Here is a 21,870-nt window from a genome sequence, read left to right as displayed (position 1 = left end):
GGCAAGTTTCAGTTTTTTCCTTGTTCCATGTGTCTTTTGAGAAAACTGTCCTAATATAATCCTAATGTTTTTTATGGGATTATGTAATTAATTAATTATGTACATTAATGTATTTAATGTATTTTCTTTACCTTTCATGAGAAGGTAAAGAAAAGTGTCCTCTTTTAGCTTGCTTTTGGGTCCTGGCTGTTGGCATGCTATTTAGGGAGCAGCTTGATATTTTTTAGTCATAGTGTAAATTCTGTAATCATTAACATATTTAAATTATCAATTAATTAGTCAGCTCAGTGGTATTAGAAGAGCCAAAAATAAACACCTTTCCAGAGAAATATCTAATATATGAGTTACATGTTTTCTTTTTTCCTTACATGTTAAAAGGTTGTGGAAAAACCTTTGTTTCACTGCTTATATGTGAACATCATCTTAAAAAATTCCCACAAGGACAAAAGGGGAAAGTTGTCTTTTTTGCTAATCAGATCCCAGTGTATGAACAGCAGAAATCTGTATTCTCAAAATACTTTGAAAGACATGGGTAGGTATAATAGTTGCTTTAATTTCTTTTTCTCCAGCTTCATGTAATTGATGTGTTTTCTGTTTTGTTTTTGACAAATGATTTAAAAAAATTTATATTAGATTCAGCTTTTATATAATCCAGATATTATTCCTTCATGGATTCAAGTCTTTTTTGTTAGATGTACCAGAAATCTTAAACTCCCCTGGTTTGCCCTTCTATGGGGAGTAAATGACTTCTTCAGGAATAAATTTGATGTTTACGTGGCACATTTAACTTCTTTAGTGATTTTATAATTTATTTGATATTATTCTTTTATGTACTCTTTTCTCTCTTAGTGACTTAAAATAATATATACTACTATAAATTACAACTAGCTTGGATTTATTGATCACTTACTATGTGTCAGGCTTTGTGCTAAGGACTTGCCTACAGCTATTCTTCTTTTGGACTCAGGGAGAATTTAATCAGTTGATGTTCTGATCTAGCATTTCATCTTTGTGGTTCCTTATCCACATCGTGGTTAGTAATATGGAATTTCTGTCATTTCCCAGGTATAGAGTTACAGGCATTTCTGGAGCAACAGCTGAGAATGTCCCAGTGGAACAGATTGTTGAGAACAATGACATCATCATTTTAACTCCACAGATTCTTGTGAACAACCTTAAAAAGGGAACGATTCCATCACTATCCATCTTTACTTTGATGATATTTGATGAATGCCACAACACTAGTAAACAACACCCATACAATATGATCATGTTTAATTATCTAGATCAGAAACTTGGAGGATCTTCAGGCCCACTGCCCCAGGTATCTCCAAAGTCAGACGAATGCTTCAGAAGAGCTATAATCTTCCTAACTCCTATTTTCTTACTCTTATGGCCACACTGAAGATGTCCTTCACAGGTCCCAAGTCCATATTGTACAACTCATTATGAATTTTGGTTCCTTTATTCATTTGTTCACTTAGTAAATATGCATTATGTGCCTCCATGTGCCATATACTAACGTGTGTTAGTAAAAACAAAAAAACATCCTACCCCAGCAGGAAAGAGTTATATGGGGGGTTGTGGAAACATTGTACCATTTCTCAGACATCTAATGATTTTGAATGCTCCTTACAGGTCACTGGGCTGACTGCCTCGGTTGGTGTTGGGGATGCCAAAAACACAGATGAAGCCTTGGATTATATCTGCAAGCTGTGTGCTTCTCTTGATGCGTCAGTGATAGCAACAGTCAAACACAATCTGGAGGAACTGGAGCAAGTTGTTTATAAGCCCCAGAAGTGTAAGTTGGATCCAGTAACAAGCCTTTGAGATTCTGTTACTCTCTGCTACCTCTAGTTCAGAGCCATCTAGACGAATACTGAACTTTGACCCTCTCTCTGTTTAGTAGAAAATATTTAACCCCGAACTTGAGTAATAGTCACATTTTTTAGCCTCTCTAACTGAGCTCTCATCCCAAGCAATGGATGAACCTCAGAAGTGGCCTGTAGAGAGCAAACGTTCTTCCTCTTTGCTTCCAAAAACCTCTTATAAATGTACCAGCAATGCAAAAGAGGTGATGAGAGAATTTAGGCATCAGATAGCCAAGAGCTGGGCTCACTGAGCCTTTTCCCATGCTCTGTGCCTGTGTGGTCATCACTGTTTGAATATGTATTTGATCATTTTAGTTGAAATGGAATGATCTGAATTCATGATGTCACTCCTCCAAAGATCAGATATGATTTTTTAATATGACTAACAATTGTTTATTGATGTTATTATTACACTAACCCTGCAAGGAAGAGAGGGATGCAGAAAATATATATGACTTCACCCTTGCTCTCTGTGTAGTATGTGACTGTATTTCTGAGGTAGAACAAATAGACATGTAATAGGGAGTGGTGTAGATAAGTTCCTTTTTGAGGGCTGCTTGTAAGTAAGGATTTTGATGTACCCGATCCCAACTTTTCAGTGTCACATATGAATTTCTTTGCAATCTGGTTCCTCCTGCCCTCTGAGCTTCATCACCTCCAAACATTCATAAACCCAACCATGTTGCATTCCTGGGCTCCTCAATCGTGCCGTGTGCTTTCTCTCTCCCACCTTTTGTCTGTGCTTCCTTTGTACATCACTGCTCTTTTTTTTTTCTTTTTCTTTGCCAAGTTGTGATGGAATATACATGACTACTCTTGCTTTCTTCTTTCTTCTTCCTGTATTTATTCTACAACTCTGACTTCCCTGGAAGAATTAGGTGTTACTTTCCCTGTGTTTTGTGACACTTTGCGTGTACTACTACTTTTTTTTTTTTTTGAGACTGATTCTCGCGCTGTTGCCCAGGCTGGAGTGCAGTGGTGCGATCTCGGCTCACTGTAAACCTCCACCTCCTGGGTTCAAGTGATTCTCCTGCCTCAGTCTCCTGAGTAGCTGGAATTACAAGCGTGTGCCATCACGCCTGGCTAATTTTTTGTATTTTTAGTAGAGACAGGGTTTCACCATGTTGGCCAGGCTGGTCTTGAATTCCTGACCTCAAGTGATCCACCCACCTCAGCCTCCCAGAGTGTTAGGATTACAGGTGTGAGCCACCACACCCAGCCACACTTTACATGTACTTCTGTTAGAGAACTGCTACGGTTAGTTAGCCATGTATATTTCTCTCCCTTAAGATCACAGCCCTGTATGGAGCATGAAGTGTGTTCTTTCAACTGTCTGTAATCAAAGCATGGCACATTGCAGGCAATTAATAATTAGGCTGAAATAATATATTGATAAATGGTAGGATCAGTGTGAATACCGCTGGGGGCTGTGTGGGGAGGGAGAATATCAAAGCACAGAGACAGGGTTAGATTGTGGCACTTGCAGAGACATGAGAGATGCCCGCCTCATCAGAGAAGAGGTAACAGGACAGCCACAGTAAGAAGCTGGTTAGGCCGGGTGCAGTGGATCATGCTTGTAATCCCAGCACTTTGGGAGGCCAAGGCGGGTGGGTCACCAGCTCAGGAGTTCGAGACCAGCCTGGCCAATATGGTGAAGCCCTGTCTCTACTAAAAATACAAAAATTAGCTGGGCATGGTGGTGTGCACCTGTTGTCCCAGCTACTTGGGAGGCTGAGGCAGAAGAATCACTTGAACCTGGGAGACGGAGGTTGCAGTGAGCCGAGATCGTGCCACTGTACTCCAGCCTGGGTGACACAGTGAGACTTGGTCTCAACCAAAAAAAAAAAAAAAAAAAGAAGCTAGTTAGACCTACACCACGAAAGACAGGTGTTAGAATCAGTACAAGAAGCAACAGGGAGCCATTGCATTTTGAGCATTTGTTGTATCATCTGGACCACCTGCCAGTGAGCCTGGAACCTTAGGTTTTTCAGAGGAAGTATCAAAGGCAGAGAAAGATTTTAGAGATACCTACTTTGAACTACAATCTGTCCTTCCTGAAAATATACTCACTCTTTTTTCTTTTTCTTTTTTTTTTTTTTGACGTCTCTAGTTTTCAGGAAAGTGGAATCACGGATTAGCGACAAATTTAAATACATCATAGCTCAGCTGATGAGGGACACAGAGAGTCTGGCAAAAAGAATCTGCAAAGACCTCGGTGAGATAAATCTCATATTTTGTGTTCTCTCTACTTGGGAATAGCCATTTATTGTTCACTATCGTCTTTTTGCGTTCTCCTTAGTTCAGACAATGTCAAGACCATATCCAGAGCTTGTCTTCCTTGATTACAGGTTATTTAGGACTCTTATGTGTCCTCCTCTATTCTTTCTTTCTTTCTTTTTTTCCTTTTAAATCCAAAGTAAGTTCATCCAGACACACGCACCTGAAAAATAACCATACTTAAGTCAGTTCATTGCTTTCTCTACCTTCTAAATCAGCTTTCCCTCCTGACTTTCCTGTTTACCTGAATGAAACCACCATTCCTCTACTGGCTCAGATTTATACCTAGGGACAATCACCCAGCACATTTCCCAGCATTAAAGGAGTGCGACTAGAGATGGGCCAGGGGAAGACAGTGAAGGGCCTGGATTTGAATTTTATCCTAAAAACAATGGGGAAAAAAGTGAAGATTAAAACTGATTAGTGACGTAATAAAGATACCAGTGAATGAGAAGGACCAAAGAGAGGCAGTAGAGATGGATTGGAGAAGGAAGGAGACACATGTGAGGTGCTTCCAACTGTGAGTGTTATGATTGAATGGCTAAACGGATTTGGGTGGGGATGAGAAAGGGGCAGGAGGGGCTGGTTTCCCCCCAGGCATCTGGCTTAGGCACCTGTATGAATGCCAGTGGGTGGTCCTGGTACCAGCACTGGAAGCAGCCTTGGCAGGTACAGGGTTTTGAGTTTTGAGTTTTAGAGATGTTAAATGTGACGTCTGTAAGACACCTCATGGAGTCTCTCCTCTCACACTTATTTTGCTTTTCTCTCCCCTTTTCTTTCACAGTTTAATTTGTATTATAATTGTTCTAACAGCCTTCTAGCTGATTTTGCCTACCTCTGCTCTCTCTTCCATTCAACCCCTCATGCTAGTTAGTCTTCATGAATACATTTTATCATGTGCCTGTCCTGCTTAAAAACCCTTTGCCTACAGGATAATCTTCACGCCTCTAACCTGCAGTCTGAGCCCTGCCTGAACAACCAGGTTCTACTTATCTTTCCAATGTTATATTCTACTACTTCCCTACCTGAATCCTTTTGCTTTAGCAGTTTCCCGAATGTGTTCATGCATATGTTCATTCATTTAGTGCTAAGGAGTGGGCTAGGTGATGGGAATACAGCATGAACCCTAAGATATAGCCACTGGCCTCAGGGCATTTCTAGTCTAATGGTAAGGCCAAAATTAGAGAAGCAATACTAATACTAAAGCAGCTGGTGTGGTGGGGGTGATAAGGTGTGTTTCAGGCACAGGGAATAGCATATGCAAAGGCCAGGAGACTAGAAAGAGTATAGGGACTTCCATTAGTCCTGTAAAATGCTGAAAGGAGAGTGGCCAGAAATGAGAAGCAAAAGCAAGCAGAGGCCAGATCATGGGGAGGAGCCTGTGAGCTGGGGCAGGATTTTGGCTGCAGGAACCCACTAAAGGCTTTTAAGCAGTGGGGTGGGATGGTTTCTCATCTGCAATTCTGCAAACTCCCTCTAACCACTGGGTAGAGTATGGGTTGGAGGGAACAAGGCAAGAGGAAGGGAGACCAATTTGGAGATTGTCATATTATCCAGCAGCACACTGATGTGGTTTGAATTGGGGAAGTAGCAGAAGGATGGAGAGACGGTGATGGAGTCACGTGAGTTTCTATTTTCTTACTCCTCCCACCTCAGGTACCCTGCCTCCACCTTTTTGCCAGTCCGAATCCAGTTAGCTGCTCATCTCTAAATTGCTTAGGCTATTTTTACACCTACCCAGGTTCAATCAGTACCTGTTGGCTCATCTTCTTTACTGCTGGCCACCTTGTAGCTGCAACTTGGAAAGAAGCATGTCAATACTACTTGTTCGGGTAGCCTCCTTTGTTCCTATTATTGAAAATGAATGAGTGAGGGGAAGAATTTAACCCAGAAATATAGCTCTTGCTTGTGACTTTTGTTGTACTGTGCTCTTCATGAGGAGCCCTGGCGAACTGATACCAGAGTAACTCACAGACTCAGCTGCTTGAGAACACAGCCATAGTCTCCTCTTCTTATCCCCAGCACCCTGCACAGAGCCTGGACCACAGCAGATGCTCCAGCTTTGAACCAAGCAACTGAGGCTTATCCTAGGAGACGCACACAGACAGATGCATGTGTGATAAGTGTCTTTTGAGGGCCGATTCTATGCTTGGCCCTGAGAATGCTGCTCTGGAGAACAGGAGGCCCAAGTTCACAGCAAAGCAGAACATAGGGTGAACTGAGTCCTAAATCTCCTCCTTGATTTTTTTTTTTTTTTTAAGAGTCTCACTCTGTCGCCAGGCTGGAGTACAGTGACATGATCTCAGTTCACTGCAACATCTGTCGCCAGGCTGGAGTACAGTGACATGATCTCAGTTCACTGCAACCTCCGTCTCCTGGGTTCGAGCGATTCTCCTGCCTCAGTCTCCTAAGTAGCTGGGACTTCAGGTGTGTGCCACCACCCCTAGCTAATTTTTGTATTTTTAGTAGAAACGGGGTTTCACCCTGTTGGCCAGGATGATCTCAATCTCTTGACCTTGTGATCCACCCGCCTGGGGCTCCCAAAGTGCTGGGATTACAGGCATGAGCCACTGCGGCCGGCCAATCTCCTGCTTTTATATATCCTCCTCTGATGAAGCTCTTGAGACCTGTTATTTTTACTTCTTCATTTTTAAAGGCAAAGTTGGGTTTTTCATGTCTGCTGTTTTATTTATGGGCTGCTTTGGTTGTCAGCTCATAGAGCCAGTAGAGCTTGGGCATCTGACACATGTGGGTTTGAATTCCTGCCCTTTCTCCACGTACTTGTTGTGTGACTATGGGTAAATTACTTATTACTTGGCTTTTCTGAACTTCAGTTTCCCAATATATGAAATGTAATATGTATCTCATGGGTTGTGAAAATTAAATGAAATTATGAATGTAAGGTACTTTGATTCTTGGTACACAGTACTCAAGAAACAATCAAACACACACACACACACACACACACACACACACACACAAACAGATGCACTGCTTAAAACTCAAGGGAGGGAACAAGGCAAGAGGTAGGGAGAACAGTTTGGAGGCTGTCATATTATCCAGCAGCACAGTGGTGTTATCTCAATGGGGGAAGGAGCAGAAGGATGGAGAGATGGTGATGGAGTCACATGAGTTTCTATTTTCTTACTCCTCCCACCTCAGGTACCCTGCCTCCACCTTTTTACCAGTCTGAATCCAGTTAAATAGTTTTAACTAGACGACTTAAGACTATTTCAGGAGGAATATCCTGTTTGCAGAGAGTAAGAAAGAAAATTAGGCCAGGTGCAGTGGCTCACGCCTGTAATCCCAGCACTTTGGGAGACCGAGGCAGGCGGATCACCTGAGGTCAGGAGTTCGAAACCAGCTTGACAACATGGTGAAACCCTGTCTCTACTAAAAATACAAAAATTAGCCAGGTGTGATGGCACATGCCTGTAGTCTCAGCTACTTAGCAGGCTGAGGCAGGAGAACCGCTTGAATCCGGGAGGTGGAGGCTGCGGTGAGCCAAGATCGCGCCATTGTACTACCGCCTGGGCATCAGAGCGAGCGAGACTCTGCCTCAAGGAAAAAAAAAAAAAGAACAAGAAAATTAGAGGGTGAGGCCTGTTTATAACCCTAAATGACTGACCATATGAGACAGTGAAAAACTTTTTTTTTTTTAACAGAAAACTTATCTCAAATTCAAAATAGGGAATTTGGAACACAGAAATATGAACAATGGATTGTTACAGTTCAGAAAGCATGCATGGTGTTCCAGATGCCGGACAAAGATGAAGAGAGCAGGATTTGTAAAGCCCTGTTTTTATACACTTCACATTTGCGGGTACGTTCCTCTTTTTAAGAGTCGTATTCTGGTCACAGCACCTACTGGGAGTGGCACTGTGGAAGCCAAGATAACATCAGCTTCTCATCCGGTCCTCAAGAGCTCACTTAGGAACCTTTCCAGAAGGTTCTTATGAAGCAAACTCCAAAAGTTGTCCCATTCAGCATCATCTCGATTTGCTTTCTGAAATTTCATACTGCAGGCAACAGGACTGAAATAAAGGCTCAGATTCTATGCCATGCCTCTAGCATTAACTGACATGGTTGGAAAAAATTGGGTGATTGTGAGAGAACATTATTCCAGATACAAGACCACTCCAGTGACAGCATCTTGAAAGCTCAGCAAGTGGAAAGTTCTGTTGCTATGTCCTGAAGCACACATTTCTTCACCTTTGGTGACGCCCCATGCTCAGAAATCCAGGTTCTCTGGCTCACCAAGAAGTTAAGGAACTATAGTGACAGCTATCACCTCTGTTTATCCAGCCATTGAAAATATATTAAAATGCATTCAATTAGCATGCATTTGTAGAATTTTAGTTAGCTTAGTTGTACATTTGATGGATGCGGTCAGGGCCATCATTTTGGAAGGTACACTGACAATTTAGTGATGGCTTCAGATGTATATAGAAATTAAGTGAAACGTTGGAATTATGAGGCAGGTTGATGTGGAAGTTGATTTACTTTCCTTATTTTTTAATTTTGATGTGTTTTTCATGCAGTTTTTCTTTTCTAAGGTAAAATTCAATAATCCAAAGTGATGATAATTAATGTTACTAGCTAATTGAGATTTTTTTTAACAGTATTTGGTTCAAAGATTTTGTTACATAACTGTTAGAGGCCATTCATCTTTAAAAAGCTAAGTTGGAATAGATTTGAAAAGAAAAGTTTTCTTAAAACAATTCGTTAAATACAACGAATTGAACTTAAATACAGTGAATGTGTTAGACATTGGAAGCATATTGAGACAGTTTTTACTTTTAACAGAAATATAATGATGCCCTCATTATCAATGAGCATGCACGAATGAAAGATGCTCTGGATTACTTGAAAGACTTCTTCAGCAATGTCCGAGCAGCAGGATTCGATGAGATTGAGCAAGATCTTACTCAGAGATTTGAAGGTGAGTGGTGTTTTCAGAGGAGGAAGCCACAGTAGCATTCTTGGTGACTGGAATGGCAAAACAAACATGTATTGCATTTGATATATATAAACTTGGGGATGCTTAGGGAGTTGTCCTGGATGTAGGAAGATGGAGATGATAGGACTATTTAGCTTCAATGAAATCTAGTACCTATGGGAAGAGTCTGTTGCTTATACCATTCCCTATTTAGAAGAAGGAAAAACAAGATTTGCAAAGGGTGTTTCCCATATGGTTCACAGACAGTAGCATTCTTTTTGTTTAATGTTCTTTTTTAGTAATTTTATAAAGCTTTAAAAAATATGAAAAAGTGTTTTAATGAGATTAAAAAAACCATAATTTATATATACTTTTTTTTTTTTTTTTTTGAGATGGAGTCTTGCTTTGTCGCCCAGGGTCAAGTGCAGTGGCTCAATCATGGCTCACTGCAACCTCTGCCTCCCGGATTCAGGCAATTCTCATGTCTCAGCCTCCCGAGTAGCCAGGACTGCAGGTGTGCGCCACCACACCCGGCTAATTTTTGTATTTTTAGTAGAGATGGAGTTTTGCCATGTTGGCCAGATTGGTCTCGAACTCCTGACCTCAAGTGATCCACCCGCCTCTGCCTCCCAAAATGCTGGAATTACAGGCATGAGCCACTGTGCCTGGCCTATATATATTTTTACATAAAGAGGAAACCAAAATGGCACATAATCTCACTGCCTGCATATGATTAAAAAATAGATATTAAACAAACAAACAAAAAGTTTTCCTTCTCCCTGTTTTGAATTCTTTCCCAGAGGTAATTACTGCTAATAATTTTGGGGTTTTTTTGGCCTATACCTAAGTATTTACTGTACATATGTGTAACCAGTGCTGTGCTGGTTAATATTTAACAACCCACTAGAGAAAAAATGTATGCATATATATGTACATAAGCTTATTATTTTATTGATATAGAGGAGGTATACAAACCACAATTTATAAATAATAATAAAAATAAACTATTCTTTATTGTAAATTCCACATAGCCAATTGGTTCTCATAGAATGCTTTTGGTGGTTTTTGCAGATTTTTTGTATCCATGGCCAACCAAGGGTTGCAATGACAAAGAAGTGTGGTTCTTTCTGATATGGTTGTTGGTATATAGTTTCATTAATGTTAGAAGATAAAGATGAAACAACAAACGTGTATGTTGGAACTTCACTCGTTTGCCAGTGATGCAAGCAATTTTTTGCTGAATTGTATAATAGTTTTTCAAAAACTGGGAGAATGTTTCTCCATATTTTGTGCTATTCAATGTAATAGCTAAATTTAATCTGTAGTATTATTTTTTGATCATGTTCATAAGTCTAAACTCTCAACATAAATTAAGCCAGGCATGGTGGCTCACACTTGTCACCATGGCACTTTGGGAGGCTGAGGTGGGTGGATTACTTGAGCTCAGGAGCTGGAGATCAGTCTGGGCAGCATGGCGAAACCCCATCTCTACAAAAAATACAAAAATTAGCTGAGCATAGTGGTATGCTCCTGTGGTCCCAGCTCCTTGGGAGGCTGAGGTGGGAGGATCACCTGAGCCTGGAAGGCAGACGTTGCAGTGAGCCGAGATTGCACCACTGGACCCCAGCTTGGGTGATAGAGTGAGTCCTTGTCTCAATCAATCAGTCAATCAACAAAGCACTGATTTTTTGTGTTTTCTTGATTTCCATGGTATAACTGCTTCCACTGTAGTGAATTCCAGGCTACCAACATGATGTCATTGAACTAGTGTTAAAAAGAGATGAGCAGCAGCACATCATTCTATAGTATTTCTACCATATAGATACAATAGGTGTAACTAACCTCAAAAGCGTAGATAATTGTAAAAAGTAATAAAATTTAACAATTGGCCAGGCATGGTGGCTCACACCTGTAGTGCCAGCACTTTGGGAGGCTGAGATGGATGGGCCACCTGAGGTTAGGAGTTCAAGACCAGCCTGGCCAACATGGTGAAACCCCATCTCTACTAAAGGTACAAAATATTAGCCAGATATGGTGGCACACACCTGTAATCCCAGTTACTTGGGAGGCTGAGGCAGAAGAATCGCTTGAACTCAGAAAGCAGAGGTTGCAGTGAGCCGAGAGCGCACCACTGCACTCCAGCCTGAGTGACAGGAGACTCCATCTCAGGAAAAAAAAAAAAAAAAAAACCGATAAAACAGAAACCACAACAGTTGACTCCCATAGTCTCATAGTCTGGTATGATCTGGCTGTAACACACCCCTGTTTTATAACTATATGTATTTTTTTTCTTTTTCCTTTTTTTTTTTGAGACAGAGTATCATTCTCTTTCCCAGGCTGGAGTGCAGTGGTGAGATCTTGGCTCACTGTAACCCCTGCTTCCCAGGTTCAAGTGATTCTCCTGCCTCATCCTCCTGAGGAGCTGGGATTATAGGCGCCCATCACCAAGCCTGGCTAATTTTTGTATTTTAAGTAGAGATGGGGTTTCACCATGTTGACCAGTCTGGTCTTGAACCCCTGACCTCAGGTGATCCACCCATCTCAGCCTCCCAAAGTGCTGGGATTACAGGTGTGAGCCACCGCACCCGGCCTGACTATATTTTTAAAGATGGGATAATACTGAACATACTGTCCTTACCTTGATTTTTTTAACCTTAAAATATTTTTGGTATCATATATATCATGTACATAGCTCCCTTATTAATTTTCACAGCCACATTGTATTAACATCAGATGCATAGCCCATGATCTTTTGAATTGTTTCCCGATTGTTGGCCACTTAGGTTTTCTGTTTTTCTTTTATACCCTAAACAGTGGTATGGTGAAATCCTTGGAGACCTCTTCCATAATTTTCTAAATATAACTGTGTCTCAAATTCTTAGATGTAGAATTATTGGATCAAAAGATGTGTGTGTGTATTATGTTTTGATATATATTGCCAAATTACCTCTTAAAAGGTTGTACCAATTTAAAACAGTACTTATTACTCATAAAATTCTGGTCAAAGATTTAGAGATCAGCTGTTTGAACGATAGCTAAAGGTCACAGTGTGTTCTAAATTTTTAGAATTTATAAGCCATTTATAAAATGTTTCCCATTTGCAGAAAAGCTGCAGGAACTAGAAAGTGTTTCCAGGGATCCCAGCAATGAGAATCCTAAACTTGAAGACCTCTGCTTCATCTTACAAGAAGAGTACCACTTAAACCCAGAGACAATAACAATTCTCTTTGTGAAAACCAGAGCACTTGTGGATGTAAGCTTTTTTTCTCCTTGTAGATAACAAATGGACCCAGCACTATTCATTGAAAAGATTGGGCTGGGTATGGTGTCTCACACCTGTAATCCCAGAAGTTTGGGGAAGTCAAGGCAGGATAATTGCTTGGGGCCAAGAGTTCAAGACCTGCCTGGGCAACATAGTGAGACCTTATCTCTTAAAAAAGAAAAATTAGCTGGTGCTGTGCACCTGTAGTTCCAGTTACTTGGGAGGCTAAGTCTAGAGGATTGATTGAGGCTGCAGTGATCATGACAGCATACTCTGCACTCCAGCCTGAGCAACAGAGGTAGAACCTGTGTCTAAAAAAAAAAAAAAAAAGCCGTTTTCTCTCTATGGTCAAGAAACCATATATGTGTGTGTGTGAGTCTGTTTTGGGTTTCTCTATTCTGTTCTGATTATATGTTTATCCTTATAATGCCTCACTGTTTTTTTTTTTTCCCCCACTTAGAGACAGGGTCTCACTCTGTCACCTAGGCTGGAATGCAGTGGCGCAGTCATGGCTCTCTGCACCCTCAACCTCTCAAACTCAAGTGATTCTCCCACCTCATCACCCTCTGCCACCATGCGTGGGACTACAGTCATCTGCCACCATGCCCAGCTAATTTGTTTATTTATTTTTGTAGAGGTGGGGTCTTGTTATGTTGCCTAGACTGGTCTTGAATTCCTGGCCTCACATAATCCTCCCACCTTGCCCTCTCAAAGTTTTGGAACCTGGCTTCATGCTGTCACTATGATAGTCACTCTAATTGTAAGTATTGATACTTGTAGAGCAAGCATTTCTTCCTTTGTTTACTTTTCAAATTTTAGTCATTTTGTGAGTAGGTAATGATACCTCATTAGAGTTTTAATTTTCATTTCACTAATAAGTAATATGGCTGAACATCTTTCTTCTGCTTATTAGCGATCTGTAACTGCCTTGGTGAGGTGTCTGTTCAGATCTTTGAAAACCAATCTTTTGAAAAGATTGTTTTATCATCTGATTGAGTTTTTGAGAATTCTTTTTATAGTCTGACAAAAAAGTCCTCTGTCAGAAATGTGATTTGCAGATATTTTCTTCTGGTCTGTGGCTTGTCTGCTTATTCTCTTGACAGTATCTTTTGCAGATTGAAAGTTTTAAGTTTTGACAAAGTTCAGTATATCAGTTTTTTCTTTTATGGGTTTTTGCCTGTGGCGGTATTATCTCTAAAGATCCTTTGCTTACCTAAGGTCACAAAGATTTTCACTATGTTATCATCTAGAAGTGTTACAGCTTTACATTTTACATTTAGGTCTACAGTCAATTTTAAATTAATTTTGTATAAGGCGTGAGGTATTGGTTGAGATGCTTTCTTTTTTTTTTCTTTTTGTGTATGGACATTCAGTTCCAGTTCTCTATGTTGACAAGACTATCCTTTCTTCACTGAATTGCCTTTGTAACTTCTGAAAACATCAGTTGACTATATTTGCATGGATCTGTTTCTGGATTCTCTGTTTTGTTTATTGATCCATACATATACCTCTTCACCCATTCCATGCTGTCTTGATTACTGTAGCTTGATAGTAAGTCTTGACATGGGGTGATGTGAGTCCTCCAATTTTTTTTTAAAGGTTGTTTTTAGCTATGTTCCTTTGCCTTTCTATATATATTTTAGAGGCAGCTTGTCCACATCTATGAAAAAATCTGCTGGGATTTTATTGAATCTGAACACAAAATTGAGGCTGGGCATGGTGGCTCACACTTGTAATCCCAGCACTTTGGGAGGCTGAGGCGGGCGGATCACTTGAAGTCAGGAGTTTGACATCAGCCTGGCCAACATGGTGAAACCCTGTCTCTACTAAAAATACAAAAATTAGCCTAGCGTGGTGGCTTGCAGCTGTAATCACAGATACTTGGGAGACTGAGGCAGGAGAATCACTTGAACCTGGGAGGTGAAGGCTGCGGTGCGCTGAGATTGCACCACTTCTCTCCAGCCTGGGTGATGGAGTGAGACTTGGTCTTGAAAAAATAAAATATTTTTAAAAATACATAAAGATAAAATTGGGGAGAAATGACATCTTGACAATATTGAGTGTTCTAATCCATGATCATAGTGTATCTCTTTATTTATGTATGGCTTCCGTATTAGTTACATAATGCTGAGGAACAATTACCCTAAAACTGAGTGTCTGGAAACAACAAACATCTATTATCTTACAATATCTGTGAGCCATGAATCTGGAAACAGTTTAACTGGGTGTTTCCGGCTGAAGATCTCTCATGAGGCTGCAGTGAAGGTGTTGGCCATGGCTTGACTGGGGAAGGTTAACTTCCAAACTCCTCTCATATGGCTGTTGGCTGAAGAGCCTCTGAGTTCCCTCATGTGGGCCTCTCCACAGGTCCATCTCACAGACCAGCAGATGGCTTCCCCTAGAGAGAGTGATCCCAGAGATTGAGATAGAGCGTGTCTAATTTGGAAGCCACAGTCATAACTTCATCTTGGAAATGATGCCACATTGCATCTGTTGTATTTTATTCATTAGAAGCAAGTCAGTAAGTCCCCTTCACACTCAGGGGAGGGGATTACATGAGGATCTGAATACAGAAGGTGGAGATCATTGAGGGCTACTTTAAAGGTGGACTAACCAGATGTTCTTTGGTTTCTTTTATCAGTGTTTGGTCATTTTCAGCAGATTCTGCACATATTTTGTTAGACTTATACCTAGGTATTAATTTTTTGCTGCTATTATAAATGGTACTTTAAAAACTTTTTTTTTTTTTTTTTTTTTGAGACAGGGTCTCACTCTCATTGCCCAGGTTGGAGTACACTAGTGTGATCACAGCTCACTGCAGCCTCAACTTCCTTAGCTCAGGTGATTCTCCCATCTCAGCCTCCCCAGTAGCTGGGACTGCAGGTGTAAACCACCACACCCAGCTAATTTTTATTTTTATTTATTTATTTAATTTTGAGACGGAGTCTCGCTCTGTCACCCAGGCTGGAGTGCAGTGGCACAACCTTGGCTCACTGCAACCTATGCCTCCCCGGTTCAAGCGATTCTCTTGCCTCAGCTTCCTGAGTAGCTGAGACTACAGGCGTGTGCCACCATGCCCAGCTAATTTTTGTATTTTTAGTAGAGACAGGCTTTTGCCATGTTGCCGAGGTTGGTCTTGAACTCCTGGGCTCAAGTGACTCTCCTGCCTCGGCCTCCCAAAATGCTGGGATTATAAGTGTGAGCCACTGTGTCCAGTACTTAAAAACTTTTGAAATTCCAATAGTTTGTTGCTAGTATGTAGAAATACAGTTGAATTATGTATATTGATCTCCTGTCCTGTGATCATGCTAAACTCACTTATTCTGCATACCCACTATTTTTGAACTTTTGTTTTTTCTCTTAAAAATGTCTTAGAGATGGCCAGGTGCGGTGGCTTATGCCTGTAATCCCAGCACTTTGGGAGGATGAGGTGGGTGGATCACGAGGTCAGGAATTCAAGACCAGCCTGGCCAACATGATGAAACCCTGTCTCTACTAAAAATACAAAAATTAGCCATGCATGGTTGCTGATGCCTGAAGTCCCAGCTACTCGGGAGGCTGAGGCAAAGAATTGCTTGAACCTGGGAGGCGGAGGTTGCAGTGAGCCAAGATCGTGCCACTGCACTCAGCCTAGGCGGTAGACCAAGACTCCATCTCAAAAAAAAAAAAAAAAAAAAAAAGTCTTAGAGATTAAACCATATCAGGTTACAGAGATCTATGCCATTTTAGTTCATTATTACCTAGAGTTCTATTCCAAAATGCTTTTTTTCTCAGGTTTGTCAGTCTGAAAACTGTACGTGTACTAACTTTAAATTTTTTTCTTTTTGCATGTATTTCAATATTGAATTAATACAAATGATTTATAAGGAGTGTCCAATTGATAATTGCTTTTCATTTTCAGGCTTTAAAAAATTGGATTGAAGGAAATCCTAAACTCAGTTTTCTAAAACCTGGCATATTGACTGGACGTGGCAAAACAAATCAGAACACAGGTATTTATATATAGTGAATTAGATTTAGTGGATTATGCATTTAAGAATATGTGTGTGTGTGTGTGTATGTATGTATATGTGTGTGTGTATATATATAATATATATTTCAAATTCTGTTTTAATATATATTTCAAATTCTGTTTTAATGCTTGTATCAGTCAAGGTTTAACCAGAGAAGCAAAAGCAGTAGGTGATTATACATATATATGAGAGGTGTGTGTTGTATATGTGTCCACACGCACATATACAGAGATTTCTTGCAAGGAATTTTACACAATTGGGCTGGCAAAGCAAGTCTGAAGCATGTAGGGCAGGTAGTCAGGAAGAGACTATCAGGAACAGACTGGAACCCCCCAGGCATGAGCTGTTTGGAGTCTCTGACCTTGGAGAAGGCCTAAGCAGTCTTTTAAAAGGCTCACCTGATTAGGCCAGGCCCACCTGGAGTGAACTCTCTTTTGATTTGACTTAAAGTCAACTGATTAGGGACTTGAATCACATCGGTAAAATCTCTTCAGAGCAGTACCTAGATGAATTACTGGGAACTGTTGTTTGGCCTAGCCAAGTTAATGCATCAAAAAGCCATCACAATGCTCAAATGCCAAAAACCACTCCAGTCTCTTTCCTTGTAGACATTGCCTCCTCTCATATGTCCTGCAGACAAAGCCAGGGTTGTTTTTTAAGTCATGCTTGCGCGCATTATTATCCTGCTCAAATTTTCAACCAATAGATTAAGATTGTCTAGAAATAGAAATGTTCTATTTCTGTTTTATTGTTACTCTTTAAGCAGTAGATATGCATAGCTTTTGTGTATATCATGTATTTTACAATTTTAAAAAGTCCAAGCAGACAATTCTGAAATCCAGCTAGAGTGGTCAAAGGATAAAAGGCTGCCTGTGTTATTATCTGGGAGGATCCTAGGTGGCCTGCCCTCATCCTGACCACCTCACAGCTGTGCCCCCCACCCCTCAGTGACTGGCACTGACAAGTCTTCCTATTTAGTGTTGTTTATAATAAGCACCCTCCCATACCCACCCTGTCAGCCCCTAGTTATCACCCTCGCACTTTCCCTTCATGTCATTTTTAAACTTCATAAATATGAAAAGTAGATTCAGATCTTAAAAAGTGGCTCACCACATGAAGTCTAACACCATATTCTTGTGGTTGGGATTCAGTTCTCTGCGATCTGACTCCAACATGAGTCCTACTTGATTTTCAAACTTTGTTGTTCCTCCACAAATAGACACTCAGGAAATATTTTCTTATTGGTTTGTTCATTTATTCATCCATTCATTCAACAACATTTATTTATAACTTGTGCTGTGCCAGGCATTGTGCTTCTGCCATGTAGCCTTCCCCAACCTCCAAAAACTGGTAGAGATCTCCTTCTTCCACATTCGCATAGCATCCTTTCTGTGCTCATCATACTCAATTATAGCTTCTTATTTATATTTTTCTTCTACAAAATGTGAGCTCCTTGTGGATAAAAATGGACCTTTTAATCATTATTTTTATCTGACAAGCCATAATTGCTGAATAAATGTTTGACTGAATAGATGAATAAATTAAGAAATTAATCACGCATGATGTCTGTTCCAGAGATGCTCATTGTTTAGTAGATGATGATGGTGAAAAGAAATTGTTTTGGCCTTAGCAAAATATATCTCAAGATTTGGGCTGGAAATATATTAGGAAAAAATTGGAACTTTTATTTATTTTATTTTATTTTTGAGACAGAGTCTTGCTCTGTTTTCCAGGCTAGAGTGCAGTGGCACGAACTCAGCTCACTGCAACCTTCCAGTTTCAAGTGATTCTCATGCCTCAGACTCCCAAGTAGCTGGGATTACAGGTGCACACCACCATGCCCAGCTAATTTTTGTATTTTTAGTAGGGATGGGATTTTGCCATGTCGGCCAGGCTGGTCTTGAACTCCTGGCCTCAAGTAATCTGCCACCTTGACCTCCCAAAATGCTGGGATTACAGGTGTGAAACACCATGCCTAGCCAATTGGAGCTTCTATAAATTCTGTTAACTCTGAGGTAGAGACCACTGAAGTATTTTCTTCACTCAGTTTATCAGTGTGAACTCTATAGCTTTTATCGAATGGGTTAAACTTGATTTACCAGTAAATTAAGACAATTTTAGCTGAATTTGTTTCTGGTCTGATCCTCTTCCTTGCACAGTTAAGCTAGAAGAATTGTGAACACCTTTTTTTTTTTTTTTTTACAAAAAGCTGCATGTAAACAAGCAAAAGTTCAGTTTGCTAAATTTGTATATTTCCACATTTCCATTTCTTAATTTCCTGTTTCGTGAAGAAGCAGGTTACCTAACCTCTTCATGACTTACTTTCTTCATCTGTCAAATGGAAAAATAATAATAGTACCTAGCTGAGAGGGTTAATGTCAGTAGCAAAATCTGGCTCACTGCCTGCTTATGAATGACTCTTGACCTGAGAATGATTTTTGTTTGAAAAAAAAAATCAAAAGAATATTTTATGACATGTGAAAGGTTTGTGCAATTCAAATTTCATTGTCTATAAAATAACTTTTTGGGGGAACACAGTCATGACCATTCATGTATGTATTGTCTGTGGCTGCTTTCCCACTATAATGGCAGTGTTGGGTAGCTGAGACAGCATGACCCACAGAGCCTAAAGTATTTACTATACATCTAGCCCTTATGGAAAAAGTTTGCCCACTTCTGGTTTAGAACAATGCCTGGCATGTGGTGAGTGCTCAATATATGTTAAATGTTAGTTACTATTCACATCCAGAACTTTTATGTAATGGTCCACAATGTTCATCATTTGTTTGATTTTGGTTTTACTGAGAATACATGGATTCAAAAATAACAGAAAGTATGTATCTTTAAAAAAAGTATTCTGGATAAAGAAAGCTCAAAAGTAAAATCAAAATAATGTTTAGAGATTGATTTTTAAGCAACTTTCTGAAAATAAAGCTGCCTGCAATTTGAATTTTCATGACTTTGAATGGTAAATAATTCAAAAACCACAAGGGATCTTTTTCCACAAACTCTTGAGTCCACTGCCAGCTAGGTAATGGAAAGTAATATGGATTACCTTGCTCTACCTGCCTGAGGTGGGTCCGCCCTGTGAGCAGTGAGTGGAGATCAGGTGATTCTACTAATAGATAAACGTAGATGTCTTTAGGATCCACACGGTTCGAAGTGCGCATATTGTTTGAGCCACCATTTTGGGTGTCCGCCATGATCACACAAACTGGGTGATTATCACATCCAAACTTCACACTGTATTCAGACAATTTAAATTTAGCTTCCACTATCACAGGATATTAGAAGGCAGTATGTGGTTGTCTTAGTCAAGATCCTTTCTTTTCCCCAATTAACAGAAACCCACTTAGGCTAGTCTAAGCAGAAGGGGGTGTGGCTGCTACCGGGATAATTGGGTCTACCATAGAACCCGCAGTCCAGAAGTGCACTCGGGCTTTGTGGACAATTGCAATCCTGAATCCTGCACATCTGCTTCACAGTTTTCCCTTTACAGATTGCTGTCTCTGCTTCTCCATTCATGACTGCCCCACACCTTCCTGATTTACTACCTGTCTCCAATCCCAATTTCAGATTCCAAGAGGGAAGAATTGGATTGGCCCAACATAGTTCAAATGCTTATTTCAGTCCAGTAGCTGCAGCCAGTAACAGGCTGTGTATAAATCAGGGTAATCTAATTGCTCTAACAGACAACCCTCACGATCTCAGGGGCAGGGCAAAATAAAAGTTATAGCTCACACTCACAGGTGTAGATAGGTAGGGGTAGGGGCTCTGCTCCATCCTCTTCCACTTATTGTAGGGACCCAGGCTCCCTCCTTGTTATGGCTCTGTCATCACAGGGGGTCTCCAAATCCTCCACTATGACCTTATCTGGTCCATTGATGAGAAATAACGAGAACATGGACAATTTTTAGGGGTCTGGTTTGGAAGGGACACACATGACCTCTGTCTACATGCCATTAGTGACAGTTTAGATTGCGAAGTATAATTCAGCTGTGTGTGCCTAGCAGGAGAAAGAAACAGGATTGGTGAGCAGATAGCATTGCCTCTTTCATAGAGAAACATAATACAACTGTATTGTGGGTGGGTGTGGCAGAAAATGATTCTTAGTTTGTGTATGGGGAGGCAGACACCCCAACAGTGCACGCTATTAGGGTCTTAAACTGAAGTTCAAGGCCCAACACTGCTGATAGCTAGTTTGTCAGTTTACCTCACTTCTGGAAACTCAAGCCCCTCATTTGTGTCTTTTTTTTTTTTTTTTTAAGATAGAGTCTCATTCTCTTGCCCAGGCTGGAGTGTAGTAGTGCCATCATGGCTCACTGCAGCCTCAACTTCCCCAGCTCAGGTGATTCTCTTACCTAGGCCTCCTTAGTAGCTGGGACTACAGGTGTGTGCCACCATGCCCAGCTAATTCTTAAATTTTTTGTAGAGATGGGTTCTCCCTGTGTTAACCAGGCTGATTTCAAACTCCTAGGCTCAAGTGATTCACCTGCCTTGGCCTCCTAAAGTGTTATGACTATAGGCGTGAACCACCATGCCTGGCACGACCCTCATTTGTTAAGGGGAATCAGAGCACTTACCCTTTGACCTATAGGGCTTTATGATGCTCTGGTGAGTGAGAAGATGTGAAAATGTTTTGTCAGCTATAAATTCTTACACACATGTAAAGGTGTTACAATTAGGTGTTGATATTTCTGCAAAAATGTCTATTTCTTGGATAATATGGCTAAAGCCATACAACTAGTAAGTCTCCCAGAGCTGGGATTTGAACTCAGTCTTGTGGCAGAGTCTGAGTGTTAGATGCCACCCTAAATGTCCTTTCTGAAACAGGCATAGGAATAGATCCCACTGCCTAGGTGTGTTGTGAGATCATGGATATAAAGTACTTATCACAGTACTTGGCATGTAATAAGCATTCCATAATTAGTAGCTGTTTTTTCAAGGGGGAAGTTCCCTCTTTGGTGAGTTGTATAATGCCCTCTTACTCTGACTGACACAGGAATGACCCTCCCGGCACAGAAGTGTATATTGGATGCATTCAAAGCCAGTGGAGATCACAATATTCTGATTGCCACCTCAGTTGCTGATGAAGGCATTGACATTGCACAGTGCAATCTTGTCATCCTTTATGAGTATGTGGGCAATGTCATCAAAATGATCCAAACCAGAGGTAAGAGAAGCTTTGAGGCCATTCCTACACGGATTCTGTTTTGACTGATTTATAAGTGTATGTGTCATTCTGGCCTTTCTCTTTACTGAGCCATGGTTGAGTATGTGACCAATGGCACAGTGCACTTTGGTATCATTGGCCCTTAAGGTGGCTACAGTTTTGTTCACTAACATAAACTCTACTTTGATTCTTACAATGGTGCTGCTTACTTGCCTGGCATTGACTGATATATTTATGGAAGAATAATTCCAACTTGGATTGAAGCTTTGCCAGTCAACGTGTAAACCTTTCATGGTGGTGCTGGTGGGCTGAAGGGCCCCCTGTATTCAAGAAGG

General features: G+C 40.6%; 1 protein-coding gene across 2 annotated transcripts in view; it reads left to right on the top strand.

The window, feature by feature from the left end:
- RIGI (RNA sensor RIG-I) overlaps nt 1–21,870 on the top strand; it is a 71,262-nt gene that overhangs the window by 37,283 nt on the left and 12,109 nt on the right. For both annotated transcript variants that reach the window (XM_019033734.4, XM_063696276.1), the window contains 9 exons: nt 379–532; nt 1,066–1,324; nt 1,639–1,801; nt 3,982–4,086; nt 7,814–7,971; nt 8,955–9,090; nt 12,192–12,340; nt 16,251–16,341; nt 21,365–21,535. In XM_019033734.4, the coding sequence (XP_018889279.2) occupies nt 379–532; nt 1,066–1,324; nt 1,639–1,801; nt 3,982–4,086; nt 7,814–7,971; nt 8,955–9,090; nt 12,192–12,340; nt 16,251–16,341; nt 21,365–21,535 (1,386 nt within the window). The remainder of the gene's footprint in view (nt 1–378; nt 533–1,065; nt 1,325–1,638; nt 1,802–3,981; nt 4,087–7,813; nt 7,972–8,954; nt 9,091–12,191; nt 12,341–16,250; nt 16,342–21,364; nt 21,536–21,870) is intronic.

This window comes from Gorilla gorilla, chromosome 13 (genome assembly GCF_029281585.2).
Source record: "Gorilla gorilla gorilla isolate KB3781 chromosome 13, NHGRI_mGorGor1-v2.1_pri, whole genome shotgun sequence".
In the NCBI taxonomy this organism is placed as follows: domain Eukaryota; kingdom Metazoa; phylum Chordata; class Mammalia; order Primates; family Hominidae; genus Gorilla; species Gorilla gorilla.
The sequence above is the reverse complement of the archived record's forward strand: the minus strand, read 5'-3'. Positions and strand labels throughout refer to the sequence as shown.